Source organism: Lygodium microphyllum, chromosome 21 (genome assembly GCF_053477565.2).
Source record: "Lygodium microphyllum isolate KBCC chromosome 21, Lygodium_microphyllum_v1.1.10, whole genome shotgun sequence".
Classification (NCBI taxonomy): domain Eukaryota; kingdom Viridiplantae; phylum Streptophyta; class Polypodiopsida; order Schizaeales; family Lygodiaceae; genus Lygodium; species Lygodium microphyllum.
Window position 1 is genome coordinate 52,882,865 of NC_141155.1, and position 26,535 is coordinate 52,909,399.

At 42.6% G+C, this 26,535-nt stretch overlaps 1 protein-coding gene across 2 annotated transcripts in view; it reads left to right on the forward strand.

Annotated features, from left to right (window-relative positions):
* LOC148018006 (glutathione S-transferase 2-like) overlaps window positions 1-26,535 on the forward strand; it is a 92,279-nt gene that overhangs the window by 60,432 nt on the left and 5,312 nt on the right. For both annotated transcript variants that reach the window (XM_087661608.1, XM_087661607.1), the window contains exons 6-9: window positions 14,217-14,270; window positions 14,356-14,431; window positions 24,776-24,837; window positions 24,923-24,979. In XM_087661608.1, the coding sequence (XP_087517734.1) occupies window positions 14,217-14,270; window positions 14,356-14,431; window positions 24,776-24,837; window positions 24,923-24,979 (249 nt within the window). The remainder of the gene's footprint in view (window positions 1-14,216; window positions 14,271-14,355; window positions 14,432-24,775; window positions 24,838-24,922; window positions 24,980-26,535) is intronic.

Consider the following 26,535-nt stretch of genomic DNA (forward strand, 5'->3'; position numbering starts at 1 on the left):
CTTGTGCCCTTAGGGTATCTCATGATACCCTTCACTACTTCCCAATGCTTTTTGCCAAGATATGCCATGTATCTACTAGCTACTCCCACCGCAAATGCAATGTCAGGATGTGTAGCAACCATAGCATACATCAAGCTACCAAATAATAGTTGAAGCGTAGGGTATTTTGGCCATTTTAGCCTTTTCATCATCTGAAGTAGGGCTGTCATCTGTACTAAGTTTCACATATGGAGGCAATGGTACACTAATGGCTTTCCCTCTCTCCATATTGAAACGCTGTAGAACTTTCGTGACATACTCCTGCTCTGACAGATAAAGAAGACCCTTTGATCTGTCTCTAAGTATACACATGCCAAGAATGTGATTCGCCTCATCAAGATCTTTCATATCAAAGCTATTGTGTAAACTTTGCTTCAAGGAGTCGAAGGCATGAACATCCTTGCTTGCAATTAGCATGTCATCCACATACAAAACCAAGGGAATAAGGCTGCCATCTGCTCCCTTCTTGGTGTATAATCAGTGATCAACTTGAGAACAATGAAATCCTTGAGATTGCATGAATGTATCAAATTTGTGATACCATTCTCGTGGTGTCTGTTTCAGCCCATACAAACTCTTGTGTATTTTACATACCATGTGCTCTTTTCCCTTTGCAACAAAACTGTCAAGCTGCTGCATATAGATCTCCTCATGCAGATCACCATGTAAGAAGGCGGTTTTTACATCCATCTATATGAGTTCCATGTCTTCAGATGCAACCAATCCCAAGATGGTTCGCAAAGTAGTCATTTTGACTACAATAGAAAAGATTTCATCAAAATCAATTCCATGTTCTTGCTTGTACCCTTTAGCAACCAAGCGTGCCTTGTAGTTTGGCAAAGGACCATAAGTGACTTTCATTTTGTAAAACCATTTGCAGGGTAGCACTTTTTGTCCTTTTGGCAAATGTACTAAATCCCAAGTGCCATTCTTCATAAGGGATTCCATCTCTGATAGCATTGCTTTTTGCCATTTCTTACTATCCTGTCTATCCATTGCTTCCTGGAAGTATGACGGTTCACCACAATGTGTTAACATGACATAATCAGCCACATAGTTTACACTAGGAACAAATCTATTTGGCTGTTTTTGCACTCTGGTTGACCTACAGACCCAGTGGTCAAGATTTACTGACTGTTCAGTTGGCAAATCTGCATTAACAGCTTGCTGTTTTGCAGGTTCAAGATGCTGTACAGTTGGTTATGGTTGATCCAAAGGCACATGTTCTTGCTGAATCATTTTCAGCATCATTCCTTGCATTTTCAAGGACATTTACAGTAGATATTTGTTGCTATCTAACGGGCATTCTTTGCTGTCCTGTTTATACATCCTCCTGGAATACAACCCTTCTGACCTCCTCTGTTCTTTCGGGTTGTTTGTGCATGCGATCTTCCTGGAAGATGACATCATTGCTCCGTACTACTTTTCTTCTTTTCTCGGGATCCCATAATCGATATCCCCTCTCACCTTCATCACCATATCCTAGGAAAATACATTTACACGACTTTGACTCAAGTTTTCTGCGTTCTTCCTAGCGAATGTGCACAAATGCCTTGTAAATCAACACTCTCAAGTGAGCATACGAAGGTGGCTTGCCCGACCACTCTTCTTGAGGGACTCCCGCCCCACAGAAGACCTATTTGGTGATTGATTAATCAAGTGTATGGCTGTCATAACAGCCTTTGCCCAAAATCCATGGGGTAAAGCAGCATGTGGCAGCATTGTACGGACCTTGTCTTGAATGGTCATGTTCATATGCTCTACAATACCATTTTTGGGCGGATTATGAGGGGTAGTAAGCTCCCTTTTAATTCCTTTGTTGTCACAAAAGTCTTGAAAGACTTTGGATACATATTCCCCACCATTGTTAGAGCGAAGGCATTTTAATGTCTTTGCTGGTCTGATTTTCAGCAAGTGCTAGGATTTTTTTAAATTTATCCAAGGCCTCGTATTTCCTACGGATTGGATAAACCCAGACTTTGCGTGTGGCATTATCAACATAGGTAATGAAATACTTCTTTTCCCCTAAAGATAATCTTGGCATTTGGCATACATCTGAATGTACCAACTCTAAGAGTGAAGACTTTAGAGAGATTTTTTGTGTGATGTTCGAGCATGTTTACCATAAATACAATGATCGCACTGTTCAAAATCAGCATACCTCAAAGATGGTACATAACCCAAACGAGAGAGCACTTTCATTCCAAATTAACTCATGTGTCCCAACTGGCTATGCCACAAAGAAACACTTGGCTGCTTAGTTATGGCGACTACATGGTCACACATACTAGATACATGCAAAGGATACAATGTATCACTTTTGGACCCCTTGGCAACAATGCGAGAACCCTTACAGATTTTCCATTTGCTATCCCCAAAGGTGGTGTGATAGCCTTTATCATCTAGTTGCCTTGTGCTTATCAAGCTCTTCTTGAGCTGAGGTACATGTCTCACATTATGCAAAACAAACACGGAGCCATATTGAAATTGTAGTTTCACACTGCCAATGCCTGCAATTTTACATGCATAGTTATCCCCTAAGTGGACAATACCATGTACACTACCATTGTAGTCAAAGAACCACTCATAATGTGGTGTTACATGTAAGGATGCACTGGAATCAAGTATCCAAGTGTATATATCATTCTCAGAATCTGCAATCAATGCATGTGCACTCTCAGAAGAAGCTAGAAGTACATCACTACCACTGTCATTATCATGAGTGACTACATTAACCTCTATTTTCACATTGCTCTTTTTGGCAGGCTAGTTGTCCTTGTTTTCAACCTATTGGCTTCAGTGCTTTTGTTTTTGCCCTTCTCTTTTTTCAATTGAAAGCAATCCCGTTTGTAGTGCCCTTTTTTGCCACAATGATGGCACTCCACATTTTTTCCACGAGATTTGTTGCGTGCTGTGTTTTCAGAATTGCTCGTGCTGAAATCTATCTCTAGTGTGTAATGCATTAGAATACTTGTTTGTTGAGTTATTCTGCCTATTGAGTTCTTCCATCGGCAAAGAACTCTCCACATCAGAGTATAACAGCTGAGCATTCAAATTACTCAAAGCTATCCGGAAAGTATCCCAACTTTTAGGCAAAGTGCATAAGTAGCTTTGAACTCTTCATCAATATGGAAATCCAAAGCAATCAAGTGACTGAAAATTGAGTTAAACTCATTCAAATGTACAGACATGGCTATACTTTCTTTCATGCGAAAGTCCATCAGTTTTTTCCGCCAATAAACCTTGTTGGTTACACTTTTTTGAGCATACAATTCTTCAAGCCTTTGCCACATTGCATATGTTGAGTTCAGCTTCTCAAGGCATTCTTAGGCACAAATTTGATAATTTTGATTAAAAGGCCCAAAAGTTTAGAGGGTAATCGGTTCAGATTGCATCAACGTACAATTTTTTCACAAATTGATGAATTTTTTCAAAATCCCCAATTTTCTCATGTCTAGTGCGTATAAATTTAAGTGAAATTGAAAAAAATTCACTAAAATGTGAAAAGCCCCAAAATTTCTCGGGCAAATGTACACCGATTTTGCAATTTCTGAGTCAGATTGTCCAGTTCTGTATAAAGGTCCCCAAATCCAGGAAAAGCCCCAATTTTTCAAGTCAAACTTGCATACTGTGCATGTGTTCATGAACACCCAGTTGTGGTAGGGGAGCAAATTTGAAAAAAAAAAAGACAGCATTGATTGTTGAATAGTGACCGTGGCCTGTTTGGTCACGGGTGACCTTTCGAACTGGTCACCACTTGTCTCGTCGAAGCGCCTGTTGAGCCCGTCTTGTCCGCCGCTTGGTCCTGGTCGCGTGCAGGTCCCACGTGACTTGCATCGACCTGTCGCCGATTGCTTGCAGCTAGTAGGCATTGACAAAGCTGCCGCCCCTTGGTCCCCTGCTCGCTACGCCTATTGGTCCCCTGTTCACTACACCTGTTGGTCCGACTGTCTCTGTCAGGTAGTCGAATGTTGACTCTCACTTGCTCCTGTTGAACGTTGACTACTGATGCCGACACCTCTCACTTGAGGTTGCTTAACTAGCCTGTCTAGCTTCGAGAAGGTTGCACTCCTTGAGCTTTGATACCAGTTTGATGGAGATTTTACTGAGCTGAGAGTCAATGCGATGGATAACACACACAGAGAGAGTAGAGAGCAGTAGAGAGGAGAGTGAGCATGACACACTTGATGTTCGGTACAAAGACTAGTGTACCACTTTTTAGGTTTTGATAATATATATAAAGTACAAGAAGTGTAAGGGTGTGTTCACACCTGAACACAGTAAAAGGCACGGTGAGCCTTTATTCTCAACATTGGTATGTACTTGCAATGCAGTTTCTAAACAAAATGAGCACATAAGACCCCGGACAAATTTGGGGTTTTTGCAAAATTTGTGAAAGTTTGGCAAAATTGGCTTGTGCAATCCATTTGGGAGCATGTTTGATGTCATTTGAGTAGTTTGAGTAGAGAAATTTTCGGGCTTTTGACCGTGAGAGTCTAGTTGGTGCCCATAGATGCATTTGGAGCAGAAATGGCAGCTAAAATTTGGGGCTTTCTCATGTAACTAATGTTTTAGCCCATGATACGGCTGCAATTGCTTGTGGTCTGCTGTAATACACATTTTGTACCTCTGAAAATTAATTTGCAGACTTGAAATTTCTGCAAGTACTCGAATTTACATCGGTGGTTGGTACTTCTTTGTACCTTGGTCATTTGTGTGACATTTGGGCTCACATTTGTTGACCTTTGAGTCACCTTTGAGCTGTAAATCAAGGCTGATAGCAGTGATAGCAGCAATCTTTTGCACATTAAGAAGCTTGAAGGTGCACACAGCTTTGCTATATGGCAGAAGCAATGCTATAATGTCTTGGTGCAGAAGAAACAAGTGAAGCCCATCAAAACAAAAGGAGTAAAACCAGCAACCATGGATCAAGAGGAGTTGGATGATTTAGATGAGCTTGCTGGCTCCACTATAGAGCTTTCAGTGTTAGACACTTTGCTTTGCAATATTGAGAAACTGAAATCTCCCTATGATATGTGGCAAAGACTTGAGGAGTTACCTGCTCAGAAAAGTGCAGCCAACAAGGTTTATTGGTTTAAAAGATTGATGGACCTTCATATAAAGGAAGGTATAGCCATGTCTATACATTTGAATGAGTTTAACTCTATTTTCAGCCAGTTGATTGCCTTAGAATTTCACATTGATGAGGAGTTCAAGGCAACATTTTTGCTCTGCACCTTGCCTGAAAGTTGGAACACTTTTAGGACAGCAATGAGTAACTCAAATGCTATGTTGTTATATTCAAATGTGGAGAGCTCTTTACTCATAGAAGAGCTCGATAGGCAAAATATATCAGCAAATAAGTCTTCCAATGTGTTGCATACTAGAGGTAGATTCCAACAGAAGGGGAATTCTGTCAACAAAGCACGCGGCAAGTCTCGTGGGAAAAATGTGGAGTGCCGTCATCATGGCAAAAAATGGCATTTCAAGCGGGATTGCTTTTAAGTGGAAGAAAGAAAAGGACAAAGGCAAAAACATTGATGATAACAAAGATGAGAAAAGGGACAACCAACAGGCAAAGAAGAATAGTGTGAAGATAGAGGAAGTCAATGTAGCCAGTCATGAGAGTGACAATGGCAACGATGTTCTCTTTGCCTCTTCTTTTAGTGCTTAGCCATTGATTGCAGGTTTTGATGATGACATGTACACCCAGATTCTTGATTCAGGTGCTTCATTCCATGTAACACTACATTGTGAGTGGTGGTAGACATGGTGTTGTCCACTTGGGGACAATTATGCATGTGACATTACAGGCGTTTGGTGTGTGCAGTTGCCATTTTAGCATTGTTCAGTCTTCATTTTACATAATGTGAGGCATGTTTCCTAGCTCAAGAAGAGCTTGATAAGCACAAGGCAGCTAGATGATGAAGGCTATTACATCACTTTTGGGGATAACAAATGGAAAATATGTAAGGGCTCTAGAATTGTTGCTAGAGGCTCTAAAAGTGATACTTTGTATTGATTACATCTATCTAGTGTGCGCGACCATCTTGTCACCATAACTGAGCAGCCAAGTGTGTCTTTGTGGCATAGCTAGTTGGGACACATGAGTCAAATTGGAATGAAAGCCTTTTCTCGTTTGGGTTATTTGCCATGTTTGAGGTATGTTGATTTTGATCATTGTGATCATTGTATTTATGGCAAGCATGCTCAATCATCACAAAAAAAGTCTCTTTCACTTAAATTTCACCCTTTGAGTTGGTACATTAGGATGTATGCGAGATGCCTGTGAAGAAAACCGCTAGGGTTTGCACTGAGGAAATAGAGTGTACGACCACGATAGAAACACAAAGAGAGAGACACAGACACAGAAAGCAAAATTCAAACCCTAAACACAAAACTCAAAACTCAAACCCTAAACGCAAAAACTCAAAACTCAAACACAAATAGAAGAAGGGAGAAAAAAACACAACTCTAAAGTGAATGACTACTGCAAATGAATGTAAGAGTGTACAGATACTTAAGGGCAGAGTAGTGTGTCGGAGAGTGACGTCCACTGGAGACGGATCCCAAGTCTGTGACCACTAGTCGGAGTGTATGATGGAGAGGATGCAGCAAACGTAGGTGTCAAGAGGACCTGGAGCACCAAACGCAAGCTGGACAGATGACGAAGAGGGCTGACAGCTGTCGCCTGGTGTGGAGGAGTTGTCGCCTAATGGAGGAAGCTGTTGCCTGGGAAGCTGACACCAAACACAGGCCGTGGATGCAGTCGCTAGTTGTCACCAGGTGTAGAGTAGGTCCAAACGCAGCAGCTGAAGGTCGTCTGATGACAGAGATGGGCTGCTAGGTGTCGCCTACACATTGGAGGAGCAAACACAACAGCAGAAGGTGTAGGAGCAGTTTGTGGGGCTGGACAGCCATGTGTATGTGGAATGATGGCTGAAATGTGCACTCAAGGGTGTGAAACCTGCACAGACTGGAATGAGGTTGAATGGAGGCAGCCTGTCTATTTATAGTTGTTGAAGGGTGCCCCAAAGAATTAGGGTTTTTGGGGAACCATTGAAACTCTCTCAGACCGTTCCCCTTTTTAGGGTTTTTCATTTAATTAAGTGTGTTTTGGGGCTGTTTAAGAATGCTAATCAGTTGAAAAGCATGTTTTAGCTCAACAATGCTAGGGTTGTCTCTAGGAGGGAAGAAATATTTTATCACCTTTGTTGATGATGCCACATTCAAAGTACGGGTTTATCCGATCCGTCATAAAGATGAGGCCTTGGATAAGTTAAAAAAATTTGTGACACTAGTTGAAAATATAACCAGCAAGACATTAAAGTGTCTTCGCTCTAACAATGGTGGGGAATATGTCTAAAGCTTTTTAGAATATTTGTGACAACAAAGGGATAAAAAGGGAGCTGATTGCCCCTTATAATCCACCCCAAAATGGTGTTGCAGAGCATATGAATAGGATTATTTACGAGAAGGTCCATACCATGCTATGTCATGTTGCATTACCTCATAGATTTTGGGCAGAGGCTGTTATGACAGCTGTACACTTGATAAATCGGTCACCAAACATGTATTTGGGAGAGGATAGTTTCTCAAGAAGTGTGGTTGGGCAAGCCACCTTCATATACACACTTGAGAGTGTTTCACCTTCATATACACACTTGAAGAGAGTTTGGCTGCCAGGCATTTGTGCACATACGCAAAGAACAATGCAACAAATTGGAGCCAAAATCTTGTAAATGTTATTTTTCTAAGATATGGTGACGAGGGAGAAATGGGGTATAAGTTATGGGATCCCGAAAGAAGGAAAATTGTACACAGCAATGATGTAATCTTGCGGGAAGATCGGATGCATAAACAGCCCAAAGAGGCAGAAGAAGTGAAAAGGGTTGTGTTTTGAGAAGAAATACTTGTAGGACAGGAAAGAGTGCCTTCTATATAGCAACAATATCTGCAGTAAATGACCCTATAAATGCAGGGAGTGATGCTGAAATTGATCAACAAGAAGTTGCCATGATATACCATAGTTTCAGCATGAAAATGTGCCTTTGGAATAGTCGGAATAGGCAGTACAACATGCTGAACCTTTGGAACAACAAGCTGTTAATGCAGATTTGCAGGTTGAATAGCCAGCAAACATTGATCATTGGGTCCATAGGTCGACCTGAAATACCAAGTAGCCAGATAGGTTTGTTTCTGGTGCGAATTATGTTCTTGATTATGTCATGTTGACAGATTTGCCGCAGAGGGGTGTATTGTGAACATCATGCATATTTCACTCAAAATGCGAAAGTTGGCAAGATTTTGTCCATCTCCAAGGGAAACTTGGGCTAACTGCAAACACCACAATGGGTTGAATGGACCGTTGAGGGCTTAAAGAGTTGATACCGGAGATGTTAAGACTTTCGAACAACCAGTAGTGGGACATAAGTCCACCTCGAAGACAAGCCTAAGTGACTTGGAAGGCCTCTACGGGGGCATTTCGTCATGGAAACCAAAAGGCCAAGAGGTGATGAGATATGCCAAGTGAAGGAGTTGTGTAACAAATTTGGGTGGCCCAAGTGATTGTACGACTCTCACCTTCTCAATGATACACACAAGAAAATGGAGATAAGCCAAGTGGGAGACTAGCACGGCTCCCATCATATCAATGTTACTTGTTGAGGGAAAGTATGTGCAACTTGTCACAATTCGGATGAAACGTATACAGTGAACGGTCAAAAGGGAGGGACGCGGGAGTGCAGCCTCGAAGCATGAAGGGTAGAATAGCCATGGCCGGATGGGAGGACCCGTTAAATATGTCGTAGGCAGGACAACAAGATGCAACCGTGCAAAAGCCCACATCCTGTAGTGGCACACCACAATGACTCTGTTGGGTCTCCTTGGAGGAGATTATGATACTCAAAGAGTGGGACGTAGCCATCATGTAGCAACCAATGTAGGACAAACACAGATGCCCTTAGGGTCGCTTCCCGACCTCAAGAGTGATAAGGCAGAGACGGGTGGATGAAGCGTAGGCGCTTCCATTGGGCCTAGTCAAGTTGAAAGGTGAAGGAAGTGACACAAAGACATATAATCTTTTGAGTAACACGAAGGATGATGGCAACCCAAGGGACCTCGGGAAACCAAGGCTAACCCTCAGGAAGAGGGTTGATGTCAAGGCCCCTAAAACCACCACAAGTGACAAATAGGATGGATCTCAGGGAAACCAAGGCTAATCCCGAAGGAGTGGATTGAAGCCGAGAGATCTCAAGGTGCATCACAGCAGTAGCCCTAGGCGACCGGGTTGCGACAAGGGGCGACCCAAACTGCCTATGCACAAGTCCATTTCGGTGGTAAATGGGGATATAGAGGCAAATGGAATTGAGCACACACGGTCCCATGGAGTTGCGAGGCTCAAGTGCAGGAGAGGACTTGACCTCAACCCTCTAGCAGCTACAAAGGAGTGTTGCTTGCTCACCGCCTAGACCTGAACTTTGCTAGTGTGTCTGTACAAATTTGGATGCACGAGTGGGGTGGGTTGAAACCAGCCTTCCTCCTCGGATAGGGTGGTAAATCCCTGGTTACAACTTAATTACAACAGGAAACAATAAATGCAAATTTGAAAATACAAATTTACCTATTGATCTTGGACATTGCACACCCGATTGGCTCCAAATTGCTGCCTCTTTCAGTATTTCTTTAGCTTTATTGAAGAAAAAGTTGATTTGCAATGGGATTCTCCCAATGCCTTTCGGTATTTCAACTCCCCTTACCGTCCAAAGTGACCAACAAGTCTTCAATCTATTTTGCCCCTTGATTCGGGCACTCAATTGGCCTTCACCCACTTCATAGATGATGGAAATGCCCCAAATTCAATGGCTGGCTAGTCCTCCACTTGAATTCAGCTGAAATTCACCTTCAGCCTTGTTGAGCCTTGTTGAATCCAAGTCTTTGAGCTTCCAATTTTTGGCACGCTTCCCAAGGCTATTACTAAACCCTAATTTTTGATGTAAATTAGGGTTATAGCGGAGAAATTTGCAATTTCTCAGCCTCCAAGGGTCCAAATGCTGAGATCTTTGGAGCAAGGCTGTGAAATGGGTGGGAGATAAGAGGGAAAGCTGTAGAGAGGGAGAATTCAGAGTTTTGTCGCGAAGAATGACTAAAAATCAGTCAAGTGCAGCTGCTGCCCTGCCAGAACAGCATGTAGATGCAAATAATTGAAGAAAATCAGTCATTTACTACTGTTGCCTGCCTCAATAGCTTGTAGATTCTGTCTCCTGCTATTGATTGGTCTTCTTTTGCCCCTGATTGCCTCAGAAGGTCTTCCAATGGCTGCAGATCAGACTAACAACCTCTCCTCCCTCTCTCTTGCAAGCTATATTTATAAAAATGCCTCTCTCCAGCCTCTAAAGATGTTTGCCTTTGACATCCTGTGATTTTTTTGGGTCTCAGGCTCATAAATTTACTTTAACCCCAGTTGTATCTCATATGTGCAACATTTAGTTAATCATGTGATTAGGAATTATTCCACATTGGGTGGTGGTTCTCGTAACGAGTTCAAGGTCTTGGGCATGGCTTTGTTGAAATCGGAGATGCTATGGCTTGACTTGGGGTCGAGGTCGAGAGGGCGGTATGCATTCAATGGACATAGCCTACTCACCTGTCCGAAAACTAAAAAGAGAAAACCTGGAGCCGGGGAAGGCAAATGGCCTAGGGGCGGGATTGCTTGACACAGTGTCCCCCCCGAACGATAGTGTTCCTAGTCCCCTTGTAGTAGTCATGTCAGTCGGGACTCTAAACTGGGGTGATGGAGAGGGTGAAACCCGAATCCCTAGGCATACTAGGATCGGAATGGTAGTCTTGAGTACCCAAGTAACGTCGTGGCCCAAACGACCTATCGGAATGGAGTGAATGAGGACCCATTGGGTCCCACTTACATCCCATTGCCATATGAGACAGGTGTATTGTCCTGCAATCAAGGGTACTATTGTGGGAATAGAAGAATGGTGACTTATGCCTCTATCGTCGTGGGTCAGGAACTCCCAAGTGACTCGATACAATGGGAGTCAGAGGAACGGGGAGGGACCCTGTATCAGAACGGCCAATAATGCCTCGGCCGCGACCTAGAACCTCGGTGCCCAAACAAGAGGGCAGAGAACAACCGGTGTCAGTAATGGCGATACAATTGCCTTTGCCATGGTGGGACCCTCGATGCCTCGTGATGAGACCACCCTATCCTTACAGGGAGGGACAGAGACATGGCCCTAGCGTTATGGTTGACGAGGCTATGTATGTATCCGAAAATTGTGATATGGGGGGTTAGAAGCCTCATAGAACAGTCTATGTGAGGCACCTTGAGACGTATGCTCCGATCAGATCTTTATCGGGATGTTAAGAGGTGCGATTGGATTAGGTGCTTGCGAAATCGGTTCGTGTGTTTCGATGTCACAGTCGACTCTTGTGAAGTGGCCTTGAGCATTTTGACTCGTATTAAGGAAGAACGTATGTTTTATCGGTGGCACACTTGCCTATTGGTACCTTTTAGATAACACAATGGTGCGGCCCCATCACAAACAAGCCAAGGCCTTGATAAGAGACCTATCTTTGCAAGTTTGAATATTAACTCACTTCGCTCCAAGCGAGGTGAACTGGATATGCTGGCTTAGAAAGAACATTGACGTGTGATTGGACTACAAGAGACACGAATTTTCCAAGGCGGATGGCCACTACGGTTATATGGATACGACTCATTCCAGCGCATGGGTTCAAATAAGCCTGGTGAGAGAGGATTAGTCACCATAATCTCACGGGGTTACTGAGCATTTGAGCTATGCTAGGCGACTCCCAACTGCCTACTAGTGCAATTTTTCCCTTGCGGTGCAGGGAGCAAGGGCCATGGATCCATGGGAATGTGTATATTCCTCAGAAGCAGTTGTGTGCAATGAGAAGTCCTAAAGGACGTGTGCCAGAAGATGAGGAGCCTACATCGGAAAGGCATCCCAATCATAGTCGGGGGTGATTAGAACTGTAAGCAAAGGATATTAAGTCGGTATTTGGAGGCACACTACCCCGAATTCTTTGTATTGTGCATCGCTGGCTTGGAGCTTACATACCATTCCAAGATGGGGCATGGAAAGTCGGATCTTGACTTCTACGTCGGGAATGACGCCGTGATTGCTAGAATCTCAGTAGCTCATGCCTTTAGAGAAACTGACATATCCGACCACTGGCCTATCACCTACAGGATGCAGGCGGTGGATGATATGGCAAGTCTCGAACCCCATTATTCCATGTGTGCCCTGCATTGACGCGAGCAGGGTAGATGCAGCGGCGAATGCGTTCCTATCTAGCAATAGATGGGCAGCATTAATCGACCTCAATGAGGAAGTAGAGGGAGAGGGTCCACTCCTAGGTTGATTGACGAGGGCCTTCATTGACACAATGAAGGCCATTGCACAAGAGAATAGAATCATGTCAGTGAGACCCCCACCACCACCCAGGAATCGTTATAGACTCAATCCCAATGCATGCCGTGCTATCAACCTGAAAAGGAAGGCTTGGAAGCGACTCAAGTCTCACCTTGAGACGTTTGAAGAGTATGCCAAGATTTGGAAACAAGCAGAACAAGCCCGTCGTTATAGCGAGAACCAGAGCTTTTCTCGTGCAATTGCCAAAGGGAAAGGGTTACAGCGAGCCAGGTTGGCTTATAAATGGTGGAAGCTCCAGAAAGGCATTGCGGGAGTCAAAAATCGTGGTGGGCAAAAAGCTCAGCCCCTCAAAGACTCAACTGGAACACTGCAAGCGGAACCCCTGAACTCATGAAGCTATGGGAGAGCCACTACTCTAAGGTGTACGATGACCCCCTAGGAACAAGTAACAATGCCGACCACTGGAAGCATATGGATACAGGCTTGCGTCTAAGGCCCCACATTAAGGACCTAGACGTTCCTATTGCGTGGTACGAAGTCCGACATGTGCTCGGGAAACTTAAACGGCATAAAGCCGCAGGCATAGACGGCATCCCTCCAGAGGTATTCAAGATTGCGTACAAGGACGATGGATACTGTGGATAGAGGGAGATCTCGAAGTCCCCTTATGGGCTAGTGATGTTACAGGTATTGAACGCAATTTCAATAGCCAAGCGACCTTCTGTACCCTGCGTTTGGCCCTCCTGCGTGCAAACGACAATTGGTTGTGTTCTTCCTCCAGGTGGCCCTTCTAGTGCTGCGTTTGCAGCCTTCTGCTGCTGCCCTCATCAGTAGGGATCGTCCTCTGCAGTCACCTATGTTCCGACACTTTGGTGATCAGCATTTGGTGTTTCCTGCACTCTACACTCTGAGTGGTGGTCATAGCACTTGGGATCCTTCTCCGGTTGACGTCACTTTTTGACACTTCATTGCTTTGCCCTTGGGCATTTTGTACACCCTTACATTCATTTACAACAATCATTCACTTCAGAGTTTCTTCTCTTTGTGTTTTGTCTTTGTGTTCAAGTTTTGCCTTTTGCGTTTTATGTGTAGGGTTTGGGTTTTGCCTCTCTCTCTTTGAGTCTTTGTGTTTGTGAGATGAACAGTTTTTGACATGCTGCAGGTAATGCAGGCAAATGATGATTCCTAATTCTGTCATGTAGACTCTGAAATACGACATGCAGACAACCTCTATCTTCTCTCTCCTACACCCATAATATCTAAGCAAACATAACCTCTTCTTGACATTACCTTACAGATGGCTAGATGTTCTTGAAGTACTTCATTTAAGGATCTTTGATTTTTGTTTGTATCCTGAAATTGCCTCACCACCCTGCATAATTACTGTATTCAAAACAAATTGTCTTACACACGCAACCTAGCTCATGCAATTTAGTGTCCTGTATGGTCTTATAGCTCCACATCAAAACCCCACGCCTTGGCCACAAGAGCAATTGTAATTTCCTCTGATGCCAAGTTCTTTATGTTCCATTAAGCTGTATTCCCAATATCTAAGAAGTTTCCTATGACGCCAGTATGTTTATGTTCTATGATTCAATACCACTTTGACAGACTAGTTGGCTGTATGTATGAAAAGTTCCACATTTATTGTGTTAGTTTGAAGCAGCAACAAAATTATAACAAAAGAGTGCCATTCAGATCAAAATGTCAGATGGGGCGGAGGGAGGGGGATCTTAAACAAACTGTTACTATGCATTGTACCAGGTTGTCAATCATGTTGCAGCATCAATACAACCTTTACAGAATCGTTCGGTTTTGGTACGTAGCTTTACATTCTAAAGGGAAACTGAAAAAATTTTCTGGTTTCAAACAGCTCATAATCATCAAGTTATCCTTTTCCCAGAAAAGAGTAGAAGAGAAATTGGGGGCTGAGGAAACAGTCCAATGGGCTCAATATTATATTGAAACAGGCTTCGAAGGTAAGAACAGCTATGAAGTGAACGACTCTTCTAAGCCTTATACTAATTCTGGTCTTACTTATATTTTTCCATGTGCAGATGAGCACGTTTTGCGCATGTAAACTTTTATACACCCAATTGAAAGCTGAAAATATCACTTAACCAGTTTTGTCTTAGTTTATATTTCACCTTCAATGTATGCAGCCTCCATCAAGGGATGAGCTGACAGGTGTCTACACATTTGACTTGTGGGACAGTACTGTGGAGTTTTATACTATCTACACAGCAATGTTGTTTTCACTATTATCAAGTTGCAGTATCCTCAAACAACTTGAGATAGACAAGTTGTATCCTTTCCACCTTTTGTGAATCTACGGGTAGTAAAAATTGCTGACTGAGGGGTTTTCCATGAGACACATTATCGAGATGTTGCCAATGGGTCACGGGGCACTAGGAGTAGCAGGAGGGAATAGCAGGAGTTGAAACAGGGCTCCCTCTTGGCTGCACAAGGAGAGTACTGCCCATGGGCCATGGGTGTGGTGGAGTTTGATGGTGATGGGGAGAAGTTCTAGGAGGATTACCCTAGGCCTTGGAATGACAATCCTTGTTGACATGGCCTGAGCACTAGTATTGAGTGCAATATCTTTTCTTTTTCTGCCATCCTGGTCTGATATTTTCTATTTTGTACGAAGGAGAGTCACCTTTGTAAGGACTTTCCTTGAGCTCTCGAGAGTTCTTGCCAGCTCTGGATTCCCCCTTTGTAGTAGTGGAAGCCAAAGCCCCTCATAAGGTAACACCAGGGAAGTGCAGGTCTTCACATGGACTTGATCATGCAGTCGAGCATAATGCAGTAGGTAACATTCTGTCGAAAACTGGGGCAATGAAATAACTTGCTGTATAAAATGGGAATAAATGAGTGGCAGCTTATTTTTAGAAGAGTGTGACCTAATCATCATTTGACCTAGGTAAGCCAATAGTGGTGAACTTGGTGAGTAAGTGCCTACATCCAGCCAACTTAGCTTTCAGATCATCCCCTTAATGGAGAAATCTTCGAGCTCATGATCATGATTGGTGTGCCAGGTTCAATCTTTCACTACTATGTAGTAGTTGATAAGATGGCTCCAATGAATAGGTGCTAGGGTAAAGTGCTGTAATTTGGAGCGAAACTTAGGTAATAACCTGTGCACTAACTCGACAGTCGTTGTGGCATTACAAGCCTTCCATTCATGGGACAAGCTTAGTGTTGGCAAGTCAAGGATCAAGCACAGCCTCTAGACCAATGATTGGGTCCCAGAGACCTTTGGATTCAAGCACTTGTTATATAAGATTAGACCAAGTTGTGAAATTTTACCCATTGAAATGAGTCTCATCACTATAGGTGTTATTGGCCATAGCAAACATAGTGTGGGCCGAGCAAAGTAATTGGGAAACACGCCTATGTGAAATGTAAAACATGGTTTTGTAGTGAAACATTCGATTGCTAGGATGAATCGCTAGTGGAACACTTGCCTATTTTAGTGAACTAAAAACATGTTTTCAAGTGGAAACATTATGTGACCTTGAAACTTTCAATGAAAACACTTTTGTGACTTTTAGAAATTCCTTTTTGGAGAAAACACTATGATTTTTAGGCTTTCAACAAATACATGTTGCATGTGTTAGACGTTGAGCACAGATTTATCTATCTTACAACATATCTAATGTTAATATGTTACATCAGTTAAGTTTGGTTATTATGATACCAATTTTGATTCTTGAATATATGTAAAGCATCCACATACATGAATTCCAAGTATGTTATTCAACCGTTTCACTTCGCGTTTCACCCATGGCATGGGTATGGATGAAACATTTCACTTGAAAATGCAAAATTTCAGGGATGAAATATTTTGCAGTTATCCTAGTGTTGAGTGAATGATAGGGAGGGTGGGGATGGGATAAGGGGTACACTTGGAGATTTCTTTCATAATGCCCGTCATGCATTGGTGAAGTATGCATAGTGGATCCAATAGTATAAATGGGTTGCCTAAGCATATGCATGGTCACTGCATGAGTAGCTGAAGGAAGGGGGATAGGCGCACTAAAAGCATAGGATGAAAGTCCCTGGGTCTAAGTGACCAAAGGTAGAGGTCCAAAGGGCGTTATGGGGATACCCAACACAGCCTCATTAGTATAGACAAGGCTGCTCACTTGTAGGTAGATGGGAGGTGCATGGTGCATGAGTGGCGTTTTTGGCAATAGAGCACTAGGATATAGTGGCATTCACATGAGGGTAAGTGCTGAAGTCTTAAGGAAAGCCATCATTAGAAAAGAGCCATGTAACTTGACTTGGCAGAGAGAGGAACCCAAACTAGAAACGGAAGATCCTAAACTTGATGTGCTAAAGAGAGATGGGATACGGCCTCAAGAGGGAGATGTAAGGGTGGAGTCCAATCCTATTTTGCTAAGAGCACGAGGAAGAGAACCTAAATGCAAATGTGATGGGGGGGGGACGCAGGAGGGATTGTGAATGAGCAGCACCAAATGACATGCCCAAAGAAAACAAAAGGCAAAGTAGCCTGTGTATTTGTATGCATTCTTTGCATTTAGACCCTCCTTTGTTTGTATTGACATACTAATACTAGTTCCGGTCTCCAAAGAAACTTACTTCTAGATCCTACATAATAGAGGGGACAACATATAGGAGTTTTGACTCATACAAATCAAAAGAATTATATGAACTTGCCATTGGGCTGGAGAGAGGGGCCTAGGATGAGCTATTACTATCACTAGTATCATCAATGTCATCCATAGGCCGCATGAGAGTGCTCATTAAGAGAGTTTGAAGATGACTTCTTGGAGATGGATGGTGAGAGACCCTTGAGCTCCTCCTCATTGATGAGATTACCATCATCATCATCATCAATGTCATTTGCATTGAAGTACTCATCAAGAGAGCTTAAAGAGTACTTGTCCGGGGTAGATTATGAGATATTCTCTAGCTCATTCTCACTAATGAGGTTACCATCAGCACTAGGCAGTTAGCACTAAAGGTAAAATAGACATCTATTCATTTTTTAACTCAAAAATTTGAATCACAAAGAGGAACTTTTGCTTGGGTAGTACATTCATACTGTTGTACGTGCTTTTGGGCATACAGAACTTGCAGATTTTGGCATATGGGTCAGAAAATTTGGGGCTTTTGGCTATTTAGAGAACATTGGCAGATGTACTGCAGGTTCAGTCTGAAATAGACTGAAATTGTACATTTTGGACAGCAAAATTATCGGGCTTTTGCATTGGTTGTGCTGCTGAGCACTATTCGTGCACTGGACAGGGTGTCCATTGGACAGTTGTGATCAAGTGTGATACATATTTTCTAATAACAGCCTGGTGCATGCTGTAATTTCTGGAAATTTGCAAATTTGCAAATTTCTAGGTTGTTCCAGCTTTGGTTCTTGCTTTTGTGTTCTTTGAAACAGTGACATTTACCATGGCTAATCAAGGAAAGAATGATGTATTCACATATGTATCCAAAGAGGTTAGATTGGATGGTAGTAACTATTTTCTATTCTGGGAAAAATGCATCGATCCTCTTTTCCTTGTGATGTTGCTTTTAATGCAACAACCAGATTACAGATTGTGCATTTGGATGTATGTGGATCTATGCAGACAAAGTCATTGGGTGGATGTTATTATTTTGTTACCTTGATTGATGACTTTACTCGTTTTTGTTGGGTATACTCATTGTGTCAGAGATGTATGATACTTTTTTGGCTTTTGTTGCACTTCCTGAAAATCAATCTGGTTGCAGGATTAAGACTCCATTTGGATTGAGGGTGGAATACATGTCTTCTTTGGTGAGTAATTTTTTGAAGCAGAAAGGCATTGCCCATTAGTATACTACTACATATACTCCACAACAGAATGGGGTTGCAGAAAGGAAGAATTGGTCATTCATGGAGATGGCCAAATGTATGCTGAAAGCTAAGAATTTGCCAAATGGCTTTTGGATGGAAGCAGTTATGTGTGCTTGTCATGTTTTGAACATGTGCCCTACCAAGGCATTGAAAATTGTCATGCCTTTTGAGGCTTGGAACAGCCGGAAACCTTCAGTTGGCCACTTTCATACTTTTGGGTGTCTTGTATATACTCATATTCTCAAAGTACTAAGAAAGAAGTTGGACAAGGCTGTCAAATGCATTTTTGTAAGGTAGAGCAGTGAGAGTAAAGGATACAGATTGTATGAGCTTGTTTCCAACAAAGTTTTTTTGGTAGGAATGTGATTTTTGATGAAAAATCAAAATTATCCCTTGCTGGTTTTGACACATATCATGCTACAAATGATGCGTTTGAAGGGCTGTTGCCCATTTCTTTTGGTGATACAGCTGGAGTTTCAGTAAATGAACAAAATGTTCAACTAGTAGCTCCATTAAGCAATGCAGAAATTCAGCCTATGGCTGATCTGAATATTCAGCTAGACACTGAATTTGAGGTTCATTAGGAGCACTTACATAATCAGGAAGCTAGACAAATGCCTAGATGGTACTTGTAGACTATAAAAGATAGTCATTTGGATGCTCCTATTGCTGGTTGTACTAGAGGCAAGTACTTCTACATGATCATGCTAACACAATGGAGTTTCTTATGGTAGCATACACACTTGATGATGAGGAGCGTGATTGTTTTGAGGATGCACAACAGAGTGTGCATTGGATGGTAGCAATGCAAGCTGAATTTGATTCTGTCATAAAGAATCAAACATGGGATTTAGTGACATTGCCTGTTAGAAAGAAAGCCATTGGCACAAAATGGTTCTATAAGCTGAAAAGAAAAGTAGATGGATCCATTGATAAGTATAAAGCGAGGCTTGTGGCAAAAGGCTATGCGTAAAAGAAGCGCATTGATTACGAGCAGACATTTGCACCTACATCCCGTATGGCCACCATTTGGTGTATGGTTGTCCATTATGGTTGGATTGTACATCATCTTGATATTAAAATTGCATTTTTACATAGGGAACTTCAAGAAGAAGTGTATGTACAATAGCCCATTGGTTTTGCGGTTGAGGGATCCGAACACTTGGTATGCAAGCTGAAAAAGGTTTTGTATGGTTTAAAGCAAGCTCCATAAGCTTGGTATGCAAAAATTGATGCCTTTTTACTCAGCCAAGGGTTCATTAACAGTCCATCAGAGTCTACTCTTTACGTATGCAAAGAGGGGGGATCCTTGTTGGTCATTTGTCTCTATGTAGATGATCTTTTGCCCACATGGACACATGTTGATTAGATTTCAGCATTCAAGAAAAATTTGCAGCAAACTTTTGAAATGTCAAATTTGGGACCTTTGCATTACTATTTGGGCATTCAGTTTATTCATGATGCTAGATGTATTGGAGTCCAGATATATTGGTAAACTTCTTGAGAGATTTGACTTTCAAGATTACAAGCCAGTTAGCATACCAATCGATATTGGACTCAAGCTGTCTCTGTATGATGACAGTGATTTGTTTGACATTTATACATATGCTCTAGTAGTTGGATATCTCATTTACTTATGCAATATAAGACCAGGTATTCAGTTTGCAGTTTCAGCCTTGAGTAGATATATGCACAGCCTACGCATGTCACATTGGCAAGCTATGAAGTGTATCTTTCGTTACTTGCGAGGTACTAGGACTCTTGGATTGCGTTATGCCAAGGGAGGACCATTGCAATTACATGCTTATAGTGATTCTGATTGGGCTGGTGATTTTGATTCACGTCACTCTACAAGTGGAAATTGTTTCTTTCTTGGCTCATCTTGCATCTCTTGGCTTAGTAAGAAATAATCCATTGTTGCCACATCATCTTGTGAAGTTGAATATAAGGTAGCTTTTACTACCACAATTGAATGTATATTGTTGAGATGCTCATTGGCTGATCTTGATGTATTTGTCATGGAGCCTACTCCTTTGTCTACTAACAGTCAGAGTGCCATTGTAGTGGCACAGAACCCAGTGTTTCACGCACGCATAAAACACAGAGAGATCCACTATCACTTTGTCAAAGAGAGGCTACATGCAGGAGATATGAGCCTTGTCTATTGTTCTACCGCCAACAATGTGGTAGATATCTTCACCAAAGCTCTTTCTTGTGACAAATTTGAAGCATTTCGTTTTACACCTTTCGGGTGTGAATGCACATTAACAACCCCAAGGTCTAAGGGCTGTACTTTGTACTTTCATCACACACTTGAAAATAGCATTGGGAATTGTGTTGTGTCTTTGCTCTCTACTGTCTACTATGTGCTTTCAGCTAAGAGCTGCCATATCCCATCTCATAGCCTTACAATGGTTAAGAGATAGATGATGATAGTTAAACGCTTAGTGAATATGCTTAATGTCTAAGAACCTGCAAATTGCTAAGAGTAACCAGCAAGAAATGATAAATAAATTGATCAGTAGTGTTTAAAAACACTAATATCCAAGCTTGGTGAAATGCTTGTGTTGGAGTCCGATTGAATGACGGGCTTGAGAGTCACCTTTGGGGCAAGAAGCTTTGAGTTTTGAGCCTCCAGATCTGCAATGGACTTGAATCTTGCTCAATTAGTGATTAGAAACACTGTTAATGACTTAAGTAAGAAGAAAACTGAAGAAATCAAGGTTCAACATTTTTTGGCTATGGCTGCCAGATAGGGTAACAGTTAGGGTTTGGCCCACAGTGCCCAGCAGAGAAGGAATTTTAGCAAAGACTTTTAGGGAGGGGGGACTAGCCCACTTGGGGGGCTACCAAAGCCCTATGGTGGCCACCACGATTGCACCTTCTACAGGTTGTGAGCAGCCATGAATTGAAGCGCTGTGCCAGATTGCACCAGATCTGCAATTTCGACAGTGCCGAGCTCCTGCTTGGCCAATGTCAGGGTTTTTCATGATAGGATGCTGTGCTTTGAGATGAGAAAGAAGTCTCCAGAAGAGACAATGAGCTGAAACGCCCTCCTTTGGCCTCACCAGGTCCTCCACTAACTGCTGTTCCATATCTAGCTATGAGATGAATAATGAAACTTTCTTGTGCACTCAATTGAGATAGGATTAGGGGAAGCTTAATGGATCAGAGATGGCTCTGATACCATGTTGGAATATTAGAGTTGCAGCATGGAAGAGTGTGCACAAGAGGGAGAAGAGATCTCACAAAGTACAAGAAGATCTTGCTTATTCAGTTGCGTATGAAGTATAATTGGTTAACTCTCTCTTCTACTATGAGAGTGGCCCTTAGGGTTGTTTATATAGCCACTGGATGGGCTAGGGTTAGGGTTTTCCTTGTCCTCTAGTCCATTCATACATCACCTTCCCTCATGCACCCTTGCTTACATAGAGTTCTCATGCTATACTTCTAACAAAGGATGCACAAGTTTTTGTAGAGAAAACACCAAGGGTTTTTGAACATGACTTACACAATGAACTCGTACAAGAACACAAATGAATAACGAAGAAGAAGATGAGAAATGAATGCTGGTTATGAATGAAAGATGAATAGAAGGGTGCAAAATTGTTCTTGGTGACTAGCTTAGGGGGTGAGCTCCACAACCCCATGGTGGCCCATGGGCATAGAAGGGAGGCAATGATTGATCCCTGAGTTGCTAAGAGGGCTAGATGCCTCTTGATTACATCCATAGGTAGGTGCCTCTGCGATGTGGTGCAAATGAGGATGCCGAGGTGTGGAAACTTTGCACTGGTATACTTGTTAATGTCCATCTTGTAGTGGGGCCACTGCTTTGAGAATAACTCTAGCCATGACCCTCCTAACCATTGTGAAACATGCTCAAACACTTGGTCTTGTATGACCTCCTCCACCTAAGCTTTTTACCATTTGCTAGAGTGTGAACTAGAGGGAGGAGTAATTCGCCCATCGGGTGGGGACTAATAGATGTGCCCTACCATTCCACCCACCTCCAATGGAAGTGGAAACTCCTCGAAACATGACTCTCATGTAAGGCATTGCCTGGTGGTCAAAAGCATGCACGTAAGGCACTGCCCAAGCTTTCTTGTGACTATGTCTTGCTGACTGGAATGATGCCTTCCTACGCCTACCTCGAAGACTTTGAGGATTTTCTTTATATCTTCTACTGCCCTGGTAACTTTGGTACCTTTGCATCCGTGATTGCATCAACAAACCAGGTGTGAAGCATTGTGCCAAAGAGCTGCTGCAAGTCCACTAGCTGGCAGTCCTTGACCTCAAGATTGGGGAAGGGACATGTGATGGGATGCCTGGGGAGGCAATGGGGTTGCCCAAAGTTTGAAATTGTGAACCTGCTATACCACAAAAATGTGTAAATGATTCCCTTAGCAGGTACAATGATAGCACTGGCAATAAGTTCTTGCTTTGCATCCATTGACTTGAGTTGCACCAAAAAAATGCATTGACCCATTGAACACTACCTTTGCTATCCATGAAGTGTCGATGCTCAAGATGTATGGAGGCCAATGTTGAAGGTATGCTGTCACAACCTGTCCAAAGATCAGAGTCTCCCCCAGTTCCTTCTAAGTGGCGCAAAAAGTTTGAAGCTTTTCATTGGAGAAGACAACTCGCAAGGCATGTGAGTGAAGAGCACCCATGGAGACTTGGAGTGTGCCAATGTTGGACTAGAGGTTTCCATTGTATGTTTTCTCCAAAGATGAGTCGATTGTGCTGCTAAACGTCTGAAGGAAATGCTGCTACAGAGGAAGGAAGCAGCTGTTAATTAGCCATGTTATTCCACCAAGAGTGGAAAAGGGGGGGGGGGAGGGGGGAGTGAGTGGTGAGCCAAATCGGAGTGAGGTGTTGACTGGGGGCAGGAGGAAACAGGCCAATGTAGGTCGTAAGATGGTGGGAAAACCAGCAGACCAGGAAGGGCAGCGTGGACAAGGCAGGTTGGAGGCAATGCGGGCCAAGTAGGACAGGCTTGGTAGTGTGTGGGGAGGGATCAGTGAAGTAGGTACTGTGAGGATGTAGGGGCCAGTGAGGCTGCAGGGGTGGCGAAGGTGCATGATGATGATGGTGTAGGTCAGGTGGTGAAGGGAGGCAGAGGGCCGTAGGTGGAAGGCTGGCAGTCAGCTCACAACGGGGGTTGGGGGCAATAAGCTTCAATCAGTTGTGCTCACCTCCTAACCATAGATCTATCTGGGTTCACCCTCCAGCTTGGGAGCTAGCAGCAAACTGACCAAGCTTCCCCCACAAGGATTAGCAACCCATACTACCAATCCACACTAGTATGGGTGTGGGCAGAGTTGCTATGATAAAGTGCACAAATCAGCCATGTATCCCATTTATAGAATCCCATAATTGCCCTTTCCTAAGGCATGTTCACACCTGGTCACCAAGTGTTCCAAGACCATGGCCAACTGCATGTGCACACATCCCAAATGTCCAAGGACCAAAGCTACTATCCCAGACACCACTATCACAGTCTCTAATTCTACCAGGAAAGGCCATCTTGAGGGTCCCTCTTCATACCTTCTATGCCCTTGGCCAGTCTGAGAAGCAATACCTTAGTTTTTTGTTTGGCTCTCTCCATTGAGAGTGAGCAATCGGGAACTTGCCATAGCCAAGCCAACTGCCTGCGAAAACAAAAAAGGGAGCATACTTCAATCTCACCATCTCTCTGAAAGGGATGTCTGCAACCCACTTCCATGTTCCATTGTACTCTTTGGAGAACCCTCCTCGGATAGGTTCCCTGTCTTAGGTTATGACATTCCTTGACTAGAGATGGTCGAGACTCAACCTTTTGAAGATTCATAGACACCAAACCAAGTTGGTTTATAGACAAATTCTACTATCTATCTATGGGAACATAATCCTATTGAGCTCTAAGGTTCTATAGAAAAATCAGCCATCCTCTCCTCAAGTGTTGCTAATAATTCAGTATTTAGAAATGATTGAAATGCTTAGCTGAAGTCGATTTAAACAATTTGAAGTTTGTTGTTTGACTTTCTGCAGTATTGAGATTTATCACAAGCCTCCGATGCCAGGCTGATCATAACCTCAGATCTAGGTCTAGTTATGAAAGTTGTGCTTGCTTAGATATTGGCTGAGTTTTAGTCTTTGCTGGTTGTAATGATTTGCAACATTTTAGATGCTCAAAAAGTACATGGTAAAATTTTGTTATCAGAAGATTGCAAACATTTTAATGTGTTCTATACTTACAGCTTTGTGCACTAGATTGTATAGTTGGCCTTGAAACAGGCTTGGATGCTAGATGCTGGACAAGAACTGAGTTGTGCTTTCATTAGCAAGTTAGGGTAGCACATATTTCAAGCTTAGCTCTTTTATATTGCGTTCAGACACTCTAGAGGTTACATTTTGTACATTATATACTGCTGGCATCCTTTAGGTTTTGACTGATCAAATGATGAAATTTCCATTCATTTAGCTCTGGAGGCTTTGTTACAAGACCATGCTGGAAAGTACTGTGTTGGAGATGAATTTACCCTGGTATGTTATTATTTTGTCACTTTGCAGTGGTCCAAACAATGTGAAACAACACTCAAATTGGTTACTGAAACCTAAAACTTTGCAGGCAGATGTGGTTCTGATTCCTCAGCTTGGCAACACATCTCGATTCAATATAGACATGGTTTGAACTTTTCCCCTCTTGGATCAAAACTAAAACTTTTATCTGGCTAAGGCAAAAGACATTAGTATTAGGGAAGATACAACCTCTATTATAGTCCATTAAAAAACTTTGCCACATAATGCACTTTTTGAAGAGTTTTGAGGTTACTGATCAGTCATATGTGAAAATCAATGGCTGAAGGCACCTTACTTGGAAAGAATATGATGACAACTCTTTCAGAAAATTTTTTAACTCATAGCAAAGCTGATTGTTTTTGGAACTGGCATATCTTTGTCTGTCCTATTTCGTAGAAGTTTCCCTTTGTGTGCCTGGAGCTCCAATAAGGCCTAGGCACATGAGGGAGGTGGACATCCATATATGTTGGTTTGACAACGAATCCCTTTGTCGAAATGTGTAAGAAATGACACCGGTATGTACTGTGCCATCTCCGTGCCAACAGGCTTTGGGGGATATACCCATGTATGATCTACAATTTATGACTTCATAACTCAATTCAGCTCAGTATGAGTTAGATCTAAGTATGGACAATCCAAACTATATTGTAACGGTGGAAGTGCTTCCATTTGTAATCCTTGTATCCTAAACCATGACTGCATCTCCGCATACCAACATTGTCTCTCTCCACTCTCCACTAATTTTTTGGAGGAAGTCAATGCCAATCGTGGATATCTATATCTTGGGAGCTCCCATATCCTCTACAAGCAAGTCATTGATTGAAATAATGCCTTTGTGATCATATATATTGCTTCAGTGATCATAGACGTTTCTTCAATATTTGCTCTAATAATCTAATGGGGCACCGATGGTTTGCTTCATATCATGCGAGCAATCATCGTCAATACTCTTCTAGGTCTTTTTGCAAAGACTTGGACTCCATATTAGGGATCCATATAACAATGCTAGGGTGATCAATGTATCAAATAGCCACAACTTAGTTTGCGGTTCTTGGAATTAAGCATATGCACATTTTCCCTCAAGTGCTGCATACCCTCAGCCTTCCCTCCATGCGCCAGCTGGCAGCGTGAGTAAAGTGGGGTGGGGGTGGGGGGCGTTTATTCTTTTCTTTTTTATATAATTTTTTTTTCATTAATTAAGAGGGGGGTCATAAAACGGAAGGGAGGGAAATATTACATCCTTCCCCCCTTAAGGAATTGAGATGTCCTCATCTCGAAAGGAATTGGGGGTATTGTTGGTTGAGAGTACTCTCCTCAATCCATGTGGCATCTTCTTCTGGAAGGTCCTTCCACTGGATGAGGTACTCCTTGAGGATTCTACTCCTCAATCTCTTTTCTCAAATGTCTAGGATTCTATCTGGCCAGAGCTCAAGGACTCCTTGGCTTGGTATTACAACTTGTTGATCATTGAGTACATGGCTAGGATTGGATATATATTTCTTTAGTAGACTAACATGAAATACATTGTGAACTTTTACGTTCTTAGGGAGTTGGAGTTTGTAGGCATTGGACCCTAGGCATTTGCGGATCTTGTAGGGTTCGTAATACCTTGGACTCAGTTTTTTAAATTCTCCCAATGATAGGGAACTCTTCTTAGGTCGT